We start from the raw sequence: 11,448 nt of genomic DNA, 5'->3' as shown, positions 1-11,448 counted from the left end.
AACTGTAAAATGCCATAGATTTCACAATGAATTTTGGAGTATTATAAAATTATTATAATTATGCATATATCATGCAAACATCACTTAATTAATCAACAGTCATGAACCATAAACTTAACTTTCAGTTAGGAACAGGAACTATACACACAATGTCATGCATATCCTATTGCTAATACGAAACCCATGATCAAATTTAATAGACGTATTAACAGTGAGAAATAATGAATCTCTGCATTACGCTTTTGGTTATTGTTCTGACATGTTTGGCTTTAAAAAGCAACGCAGATAAAGAACAAGATGTACAAGCACAGAGAAAGATAGATCTAGCTTCTATCTTGGAAGAAGATGATCATGATGACAAAGTAAGTCCTAAAATTACATGGGAATAATTATGCTTACAATCACAAAAAATCCTGCACATAATTATTATTGCAGCTATTAATTTGGTGCACATGCATGTATATCTAGTTTACACAGAAAATGATAAATGTTGAGAAACAGAACCAGCAGAAGTGGGATAACAAAGGAGGCGGTCCACTCTCTGTTGAGTGCAGCAACAATAATGGAGAGGCTCTGTATAGAGTGAAGAGCGTCTTCAGTTACTGGAGGAGAGACGGCAGGAGATGGAAGTGGGACTGTCGTAAGGTGGCCAATAAACCTATGAGCGACTGCAGCTGGACTCCATTTATCAATAAGTGGGGAGGACCTATTGACAAAAAGTGTCCAGCCAACTTCGTCTTGACTGGAATTAAGGTACAAGCTACTGGAGTGACGAACTTTTTTTACCAGTCTATTGTTGTTAATGTCAGTTGCATCTCGCTATTAACTACTTACTACAACTATATAGAGTGTGCATTTAAATGCCAAAGAGGACAGAAGATGGAGACTAAAGTGCTGTCAGGCTCCAGGTTATACCACTACCGACTGCAAAAAGACGAAGAAGCTAAACATATATGCGTCACAGTTGGACTACGAAACGTTCAAGGAAGGAGCGATTGTAGGACTTCACAGTTTACAACACATCAATAATAGGTATGCACACATAAATTTACTATATGCGTCAAGAATTCAATCTCAGCAATGAGCAATGAGCTGACCATAATAATATACAGTACGAAATGTAACATCTGTAATAAATGAGGTACCATGCATTGCTATATACACATACATGTTCTATACACAGGCCTAGGGATAGAGCATGGCAGATGTTTGAATGTAAGTACACAGCAAAACAAGAGCCAAGTCAGCCACCGGCTGGTCAGTCACCGGCTGTAAAAAGTCGTCATTTCTTTTTTGTGCCCTACGACATGTTAGCAAATCTTAACCCATGGGGGTGAGGAAACTAACTCGAACTAACTCATAGCGAAAACTAAATAGAGTGTATACATGCATGTATTACAATCATGATACATGTGGGATAATGAAAAGTCTTCTGACAATAATTATTACAAATGTACAAACTAATACACTCAGTAATAATAATATTAGCAAAAAGGAAGTGCTATTCAGTAGATCAATAAGTAGTTTGTAAGTCAACATCCCATCCAGTGTGAATGGAAGTATAACAACAACATTTTTCATTAGTCATTCGATATGATTGTTTCACAACAGCTATAATTATGACTGTATTACTGAACCAAGCAAGTGTGCAGCTCTATAGAGTATATGTCAGTCAGATCAATAGAGCGAAATGAAGTTATATCTTCTAGTAGTGTTAGCTACAAGTTCGGAATCTTCTCCACAATGGCATCCTAACTATGCTAGACCCACGAAAGGTAGATACACCAACAAAGGACTGGAGCTAACTGCAGCAATCAACAACAACAATATGAGAGGTGCAAGTAATCAGCTGGAAAAGTTCTCACAAAGTCAGTATGTTGATGAAAATACAAAATTAGTTGCAGCCTCTGCACGTGGTTCAACCAGTGAAGAAAACGCAGACTACAGACATCATCACCACCACAAAAAATCAGATAAGGAATTAAAGGGAGGGTGACACGAAAAAATCAACTTTTTTATTTTTGCATAAATGTGTTCTATTTGGGACCCAGATGCATGATATAAAGATTGAAATATTTTAATTAATTATTGATGAAGTTACAGAAGGTTTAGTGAGGCAGATTTAGCATCCTGTCTAACATACTTCCTGTTGTGGTTGAATGTGGGCGCGACTACTACGTGATGTCATAGAAGGAACAGTTATTGTAGCAACTATGAGTTCAAGCAGTGATGACAGTGGTAGTTCTGGTGTTCTAAGCTCTTCTGTTGAAATGATGTGTCAGAAGTTTCAGAACATGGAAGTAATCAAGAAACAATTGAGCCCTACAGGTTTGAGCCTGAAGAGAGTGACACACCATGTACCATTAGACACAGAACCAGGAGGAGAAGATGATGATGATGACTCTGAAGGTGAAGAGAGACTCCTCAACAGACATTGGTATGCATGTGCTTCATACAAAAATGCACATAAACAAGCATGTAATCTATTCAGGTGTCATGGAGCGTGGAAACTGTGTTATAATGCCAACGGGAAGAGAGTGTGTATGTTGCTGTGAAGTGGAAAGTGTCGTCGAGAAGAAGGAAGAAAATCACACTGATATAAGTTGCATAACTGACCATGAAGGATTCACACCGGTGTGCCTCGATGTGTGGGTACTTCAAACAGCATACTCTAACTACAGATATCATTACGGTGATCCTGAAGAGAAGCACATCCATGAGTATAAAGTGTTACTGAATTATAAGCCATGTATTTAATTCGTAGGCGTTACCGGTTCATTGCTTATCGGCAACTTGTTGGTTGGTGTTGGGGATGGCTTTGGTCGGAAAATGAGGGTAGTACTATCAAGCTGCGCTGTAAACCAAATCAGGACAAGTTTCCCTTCTGCTAACTATGCTGGATTTAAATATCCACAAGTGTCAAATTCAACAATATAAATATAAACTGTCATACGAACATGAAAAATGATAGCAAATGTATACTTTAATGGTCAGGGGTGATGAATCTGCTTTGGTGCTGAGCAATGGCAATTGATTTTTCTGGTTTTACAAAATCGCTACTTATAATAGGCTGGTAGGTATCAGTGAAGATCCAGTAGAGCTTTTACCCTTAGCGCTTGTTTTTGGCAATACTTGAGTACGCACATTTCTTTGGCTAACTTGAACACAGGCTTGCACTGATACATGGTTGTATTTAGGACTAGGTTCATCATCTGGTTCGACTTCAGCAGAAGCCAGTTGGAAGGTGTGAGGGTCGAGCAATAATTTGATTGACAATCTGTACTGGTTAAGCTTACAAAATGCAAGAATTGACAGCACCTTTATCTCATGCCGTTGCCTTTTCTCTACAACTCCTCTTCTTCTTCCGATGCCACTCCCTTTGCTCTTCTCTTATGACCAATTTCGTGATCTGTTTGGGGTGATTGATGAAATATTGTTGGGACATTTTCAGGTTTCAGCGCCTTCTTTTCTTCAGGCCAAGTAAGAGCTGAGTTAATTTCAAAGCTGTCATCAGTAAAATGTTCACTACAAAACGAAGGAGTGATCAGTGGCCTTCCATACACTGGGCTCTTGTTCATTGAACTTGCTTTTCTCACTTTTTTTTAATCCAGCATCCTTGGGAAACTTAAACAAGCTTACTTTATCACTAGGAGTGTTTGAGCACCCAGCAGTTACAATCTGTTGACCATAATAGCTACAGTTGAGTTGCTATTCCTTCTATGACATCACGTAGTAGCCGCGCCCACATTCAACCACAACAGGAAGTATGTTAGACAGGATGCTAATCTGCCTCACTAAACCTTCTGTAACTTCATCAATAATTAATTAAAATATTTCAATCTTTATAACATGCATCTGGGTCCCAAATAGAACACATTTATGTAAAAATAAAAAAGTTGATTTTTTCGTGTCACCCTCCCTTTAACCCTTTCCCCGTTGAAGCCGTCATATGACGGCCACTCTAGTGGTAATTTTCAAAAATTTGCTGTGTACGCTGTGTTGGAGCTATGTGGCACGCTGTAGGTACCAGCACATGCACATTGAGCTGCTCTTTCACGTGGTATCTTTAATATGCTGCCTTGAGGTACACTTGGTACAATAATGTCGAAAGAAAAGTGACCGTTTGTAGTACAACCTCAGTGAGGTTCTAGAGCAGCTACACAGTGAGAATATCAATGCTTATGGCCTTATTGAGTGAGAGGATAGTGACTGGGATCATAGCTAGATAAGAAGCTACCTCAAGCTAAAGAATATCGAGCCTGAAGGCCTGAGGAAGAAGCTCTTGCGATTGATAAACTTCTTGGATCTGGTAAGTCTAGAGTAGCATATGTAGTCTTGTAGGCTTCAGTATAACTGTATTTAGGCTAGTTAGTCAGCAGTGGACATCATGAGCCACCATTGAACTCGTAAACCTGTGTGTAGGTGAAGAAAACATTTCCCGGGAAAAGGGCGTCTGCTGGTACGACCTCACAGAGAACTTTATGCAGATCTTGATTGAACCATGTCACCGTGAGAACATTGAGAACACTTATTTAGTGTCTTTAGCCACTTTGTGCCCTCATACAATATTATTTGTGTACATAATTGTGAATGTTTGTAAACAATTGCTAATTAGTGGGGGTGGTCAGTTGCTAGGTAACGAAGATGGTGTCAAGATACCTCTGGGGTCTGCGCTACCTGTAGGAAATAGTTACAAGTCATTTCAATGTATGGTTCATGATATATGAATTTTTAAAGAAAATTGTTATTTATTCTGTATTTTCTTGTTTTAATTAAAACGGGGAAAGGGTTAAGCTCTCAAGAAAATAATTATAAAGAGCATCACCATTCTCGTGGCAAACTGGGAAGTCGTCGTCAGTTTAGGAAAGGGCATAAAAGAAATCAACTTGAAGAACAGTTAGAATCTGGCTACGAGAAAAACAAAGGCAGCAACGGACACAAGAAACGACATTACCAGAATAAAGTTCATAGCATTAAAGGTAATGCGAACACTGTTACGCATACACTGGAACACAAACCAACAGGAAACAAAAACAAGAAACAAGTCAATACACCTGGAAATCAAGTTCCAGTCGGAAAGTTGCCAATACAAACAACTGGCAAGGAGGTCCTTACCTAATACCAGGACTTGGATACTCCCTGTATAATGCGCTTCCATACAATCGATTCCCATTCCTCCCTCCTGTGCCAGTTCTGTACCAACCACCAACACAGTGAAAGATAACAAATGGTCCGCCATTAGGCACACAGAATACTGTAACACCACCTCCTACCAATACACCGAATGGAGGCAACAATATGTACCTAGTTCAGAACACAAAACAAATTGAAGACACTTACTCAATGTTTGGAAACGCTCTACATCAGCTGCAGAATGGTCGAAATTCGAATTTGAATGATGCACAACATGTAACCTACATTGTACCCTACATCAGGCAATTGGAGCACCTCAAAGCAATGATCTACAATCAACTGAACCCTCTGTCTAACCCCCTTCACCCTAAATACCCATACAATAGCCCACTCGGAGAAATAGATACAAGATATGGTGATTTACTACAAGCTCCACCACCAATGCTACCACTTTATAATGCTCCGATGAGGTACAGTACGACTCGAATGAGCTCCTAGATCGTCTACAATCTCTCTTGGATCAATATCATTATGATACCTATACACGTCACACTGTTTTACCAGTGAACGTACATGTACATGAGAGTATCTCACACCCTTCTTTAGCAGTACAGCGACCTCAAAACATTCCTTTCTATTCACATCATAATTTTTATGGGAGACAACTTTGTCATTCATCTACAATTAATGTTTGCATGACTGTAATAACCTATAATTATCCTCAGGCTTTTGGTATAGTGAAGATGAATACCTAAACAATTACACAAAAATGACAGCTTACAGCCATCTCAGTTCTCTGCAATACAAAATGGAGCTCATTGCACGAATGTGTGTAATGGCAGCTCTATTAGGTTTCGGAACAGCACAGCTCACTAACATGGAGAAGGCATTGGTAGTTAACAGACTTCTGAGACTGCAAGAACAACAGGACATAATGGGAAGAAATTCACAGGTGGCTGAGGTGAGTAATAACACATTAAGAGATTGTTTAGCCTATAGTATACTAGCCTATAGTATAAGGGGAAGCTAAGCACAAATTTATTTCTCCCTAGCTGCAGAGTAGCCATCCACAGAGCGAGGAAGAGAGTGACAAGAGTTTGATTAAATGGGACAACAACCTCAACCGTCCTCTGAAGGTGGACTGTGATACTGAAAAAGGAGAAGCTTTGGTTCGAGTGAGAAGCAAGTTTAGCAAAAAGAACAATGATCGCCAGTACAAATGGGACTGTTGTGGCACTAACTGATTATGAATGGAGCAAAGAAGTAAACAAACGGAATGGACCAATCAGCTTCATTTGCCCAAAAAATAAGGTCATGGCGGGAGTAAAGAGTAGGACTCACGGGTCTAAAGGTGACCGCAAGTGGAAAGTAAAATGTTGTAAAGCTCGTGGACACATCACAAAAAGTTGCGGAGTCTCTGAGAAGTTGAACAGTTACCATGGGAATATAGACTATAAGGCAAGCCTTGAGGGAGCTGAACCATCTGTTCAGTGTTCGTGGGTATTCAAAGCCTGGAAAATCCCAAAAAGTAAGTGCCTTTGACATCAAAACATGCATCATAAATTACGTGTTCATACAATGTCACTTTTGGTTATTAAACTACACTGTATTATGTGTGTCATTCTTATTATAGTGACCGTATGTGGCAAGTTTTCGAATGTAACTTTGGATCGCCAAAATGTACCCAAGAAACTCAAAATCTGCCTTTGATTAAAGATCAAAATCCACCAAACCATCCCCCTAATGACCGTCACTCGTACTTGATATGAAGAAGCCGAGTCCTTCTCTGTCTTCAGAGCATAAAAGTCATACGTACACTACTTATCCTAGCCCAATGACGAATGAGGGTGACTACACAATAGAGGTCGATCCAATGAGGGGAGATAGGAAAGTGAACAAAATGACACATGTTGTACAAAAAGACGAGAGTTTAGTCAATCGTAAACGAAACAGGCCACCTAGATTACTTCCAGTGCCACCAGGTACCAGTAAACATCCAGACCTCTCTTCAAAGCATGAGAAAAATCTGCAACTACTTCCATCAAGCAATGTTGGTCACATAATTACGATTATTCCCCGTTTTGATTCGTCTCGTCGTTTCAATAAACATTCACCCCTTACAGTCTACAATACAAGCAAACTATTCCTAAACAACCCCACGAGCGGCACATTCACATCTATCCAACTAAAGGGAACACCCCTGGACTGTTCACTGTATATCCAAGACCTGATATGGGAGCACCCAAAATTCGCTACACCGAACCCCCTAAACCTCCGCAAAGGACACACTATCATGTGCAACTGCCATCAGATAACTCAAAAACGCCAGCTGACCTGCACTATGATGTACCAATACCTGGGGTGAATAAAGGGGAAAGTGGAATGAAGTACAGTGCACCACTAAATAGGACGAATGCAAAAGAGAGACAGAAGGTTCAGGAGAACTCTATCGAAGGATTGCTTAGGGAATTAGCAAGAAAGGGCTCCTCCTTGCTAGAGGACTGACTGAACTGATATAGTAATGACCTTATGGCTATAAGCAAGGTCCGTATTGCTAGTGTACGAACATTGCATTTGTGCTAATTATTATAAATACCGTATAGCGGGTTATTTTCATATGGTGGAAATTTTCGTATATTTCGTATTGAAGAGTATAATTATTATACGAAAATTAAAACTAAGAAATTATCCTACCGCAATAGATTCAACGTCACATCCTGAGCTGTACAAATATTTGAATACCAAATGGGTACATATTATTATAGCTACTTTATACGAAAATTTGCACCAACAAAAATTACCCGATATACGGTAATAAACTGTAATATGCCATAGATTTTTCACAATGAATTTTGGAGCATATAATATAATTTTTAATTATGCATGCAAACACCACCAACAGTAACATGCATGAACCATTTAAAAACTTAACTTTCAGTTAGGAACAGGAACTATACACACAATGTCATGCATATCCTATTGCTAATACGAAACCCATGATCAAATTTAATAGACGTATTAACAGTTTAGCAGAATTGTGAGAAATAATGAAACTCTGCATTATGCTTTTGGTAATTGTTCTGACATGTTTGGCTTTAAAAAGCAACGCAGATAAAGAACAAGATGTACAAGCACAGAGAAAGATAGATCTAGCTTCTATCTTGGGAGAAGATGACCATGATGACAAAGTAAGTACATGGGAATAATTATGCTTACATTCACAAAAAATCCTGCACATAATTTTATTGCAGCTATTAATTTGGTGCACATGCATGTGTATCTAGTTTACACAGAAAATGATAAATGTTGAGAAACAGAACCAGCAGAAGTGGGATAACTTAGGAGACGGTCCACTCTCTGTTGAGTGCAACAGCAATAATGGAGAGGCTCTGTATAGAGTGAAGAGCGTCTTCATTAACTGGAGGAGAGACAGGAGATGGAAGTGGGACTGTCGTAAGGTGGCCAATAAACCTATGAGCGACTGCAGCTGGACTCCATATATCAATAAGTGGGGAGGACCTATTGACAAAAAGTGTCCAGCCAACTTCGTCTTGACTGGGATTAAGGTACAAGCTACTGGAGTGACGAAAATTTTTTACCGTTTATTGTTGTTAATGTCAGTTGCATCTCGCTATTAACTACTTACTACAACTATATAGAGTGTGCATTTAAATGCCAAAGAGGACAGAAGATGGAAACTAAAGTGCTGTCAGGCTCCGGGTTATACCACTACCGACTGCAAAAAGACAAAGAAGCTAAACATATATGGGTCAAAGTTCGACCACGAAACGTTCAAAGAAGGAGCGATTGTAGGACTTCACACTTTACAACACATCAATAATAGGTATGCACACACATACTTTTACTATATGTATCAAGAATTCAATCTCAGCAATGAACAATGAGCTGAACATATATCAGTACGAAATGTAACAACTATAATAAATGAGGTACCATGCATTGCTATATACACATGCATTTTCTATACACAGGGATAGAGCATGGCAGATGTTTGAATGTAAGTACACAGCAAAACAAGAGCCAAATCAGCCACCAGCTGTAAAAAGTCGTCATTTCTTTTTTGTGCCCTACGACATGTTAGCAAATCTTAACCCATGGGGGTGAGGAAACTAACTCGAACTAACTCATGGCGATTAGAAAACTGAAATAGAATCATTGAGTGTATACATGCAATCATAATACATGTGGGATAATGAAAAGTTCTTCTGACAATAATTATTACAAATGTACAAACTAATACACTCAGCAATAATTATTATTATTAGCAAAAAGGAAGTGCTATTCAGTAGATCAATAAGTAGTTTATAAGTCAACATCCCATCCAGTGTGAATGGAAGTATAACAACAACATTTTTCATTAGTCATTCGATATGATTGTTTCACAACAGCTATACGACTGTATTACTGAACCAAGCAAGTGTGCAGCTCTATAGTCAGATCATTAGAGCGAAATGAAGTTATATCTTCTAGTAGTACTAATCATATCTGTAGCGTTAGCTACAAGTTCGGAATCTTCTCCACAATGGCATCCTAACTATGCTAGACCCACGAAAGGTAGATACACCAACAAAGGACTGGAGCTAACTGCAGCAATCAACAACAACAATATGAGAGATGCAAGTAATCAGCTGGAAAAGTTCTCACAAAGTCAGCATGTTGATGAAAATACAAAATTAGTTGCAGCCTCTGCACGTGGTTCAACCAGTGAAGAAAACTCAGACTACAGACATCATCACCACCACAATAAATCGGATAAGGAGTTAAGCTCTCAAGAAAATAATTATAAAGAACATCATCATTCTCGTGGCAAACTGGGAAGTCGTCGTCAGTTTAGAAAAGGGCGTAAAAGACATCGACTTGAAGAACAGTTAGAATCAGGCTACGAGAGAAACAAAGGCAGCAACGGACACAAGAAACGACATCACCAAAATAAAGTTCATAGTACTAAAGGTAATGCTAACACTGTTACGCACACACTGGAACACAAACCAACAGGAAACAAAAACAATAAACAAGTCAATACACCTGGAAATCAAGTTCCAGTCGGAAAGTTGCCAATACAAAACAACTGGCAAGGAGGTCCTTACCCAATACCAGGACTTGGATACTCCCCGTATAATGCGTTTCCATACAATCGATTCCCATTCCTCCCTCCTGTACCAGTTCTGTACCAACCACCACCACAGCGAAAGATAACAAATGGTCCGCCATTAGGCACACAGAATACTGTAACACCACCTCCTACCAATACACCGAATGGAGGCAACAATATGTACCCAGTTCAGAACATAAAACAAATTGAAGACACTTACTCAATGTTTGGAAACGCTCTACGTCAGCTGCAGAATGGTCGAAATTCGAATTTGAATGATGCACAACATGTAACCTACATTGTACCCTACATCAGGCAATTGGAGCACCTCAAAGCAATGGTCTACAATCAACTGATGAAGCAACCCGGCTATTCAATGCCATACGACCCAATGAGTGCTATGTACAAAAGACAACCTGTGAGTTATCCACAACTTCTCTATCAACGACTCAATAGGATTAACCCTCTGTCTAACCCCCTTCACCCTAAATACCCATACAATAGCCCACTCGGAGAAATGGATACAAGATATGGTGATTTACTACAAGCTCCACCACCATTGCTACCACTTTATAATGCTCCGATGAGGTACAGTACGACTCGAAATGAGCTCCTAGATCGTCTACAATCTCTCTTGGATCAATATCATTATGATACCTATACACGTCACGCTGTTTTACCAGTGAACGTACATGTACATGAAAACAGAGAGAGTACCTCACACCCTTCTTTAACAGTACAACGACCTCAAAACATTCATTACTACGTCGACCCGGCATCAGATGAACCCAGCCTCGACCGTGTGCCTCAAGATCACAACAGTGGACCAGTCGAAATACACTATCATTTATCTCCACACACAGACACACAGCACAAAAGCACAGAGGGGGATGGGCACTATCATGTGTACCTTCCTGAGCAAAAGACAGTCAAGTCGACCAAGAAAATAGTCAGTGCTCGCGTGGGAGAAAAATTGAAAGGGTTACTCAATCAACTCGCTGGTAGCAAACAAACTAATGTGCAGGATAAACAATACGAACTATCAATGAAGCCTCACACATCGTACACAACACAAACATTACCGATAAAGACATAAAGCTGAGGTAACCATTCAATAAAATAATGGTGACCAGTCAGTCAAGATTGAAGTGCAGTAGCAGCATTAGAGAAGTAAAGACAAGCTAATTATAATATCATGCATG

General features: G+C 39.4%; 4 protein-coding genes across 4 annotated transcripts; all 4 read left to right on the top strand.

Annotated features, from left to right (window-relative positions):
* Positions 1 to 153: 153 nt before the first annotated feature.
* Positions 154 to 1,443, top strand: LOC135338574 (dermatopontin-like). Its single transcript, XM_064534714.1, has 4 exons — positions 154 to 362; positions 469 to 753; positions 848 to 1,032; positions 1,184 to 1,443. Exons 1-4 carry the CDS (start codon positions 222 to 224, stop codon positions 1,335 to 1,337), a joined length of 765 nt encoding a protein of 254 aa, XP_064390784.1. The 5' UTR covers positions 154 to 221; the 3' UTR covers positions 1,338 to 1,443.
* A 1,315-nt stretch (positions 1,444 to 2,758) lies between these two features.
* On the top strand, positions 2,759 to 7,967 carry LOC135338617 (uncharacterized). Its single transcript, XM_064534717.1, has 4 exons — positions 2,759 to 4,309; positions 4,423 to 6,094; positions 6,186 to 6,661; positions 6,767 to 7,967. The coding sequence occupies exons 2-3, from the start codon at positions 5,903 to 5,905 to the stop codon at positions 6,375 to 6,377; spliced, it is 384 nt and encodes a 127-aa protein (XP_064390787.1). The 5' UTR covers positions 2,759 to 4,309; positions 4,423 to 5,902; the 3' UTR covers positions 6,378 to 6,661; positions 6,767 to 7,967.
* A 35-nt stretch (positions 7,968 to 8,002) lies between these two features.
* Positions 8,003 to 9,351, top strand: LOC135338587 (dermatopontin-like). Its single transcript, XM_064534715.1, has 4 exons — positions 8,003 to 8,321; positions 8,418 to 8,699; positions 8,793 to 8,977; positions 9,126 to 9,351. Exons 1-4 carry the CDS (start codon positions 8,181 to 8,183, stop codon positions 9,256 to 9,258), a joined length of 741 nt encoding a protein of 246 aa, XP_064390785.1. The 5' UTR covers positions 8,003 to 8,180; the 3' UTR covers positions 9,259 to 9,351.
* Positions 9,352 to 9,460: 109 nt separating this feature from the next.
* On the top strand, positions 9,461 to 11,442 carry LOC135338455 (protein transport protein SEC31-like). The gene has a single exon (XM_064534596.1). The coding sequence runs from the start codon at positions 9,606 to 9,608 to the stop codon at positions 11,340 to 11,342; it is 1,737 nt and encodes a 578-aa protein (XP_064390666.1). The 5' UTR covers positions 9,461 to 9,605; the 3' UTR covers positions 11,343 to 11,442.
* The last annotated feature ends 6 nt before the right edge of the window (positions 11,443 to 11,448 follow it).

This window comes from Halichondria panicea, chromosome 1 (genome assembly GCF_963675165.1).
Source record: "Halichondria panicea chromosome 1, odHalPani1.1, whole genome shotgun sequence".
In the NCBI taxonomy this organism is placed as follows: Eukaryota; Metazoa; Porifera; class Demospongiae; order Suberitida; family Halichondriidae; genus Halichondria; species Halichondria panicea.
This window is presented reverse-complemented; position numbering and strand designations above follow the sequence as displayed.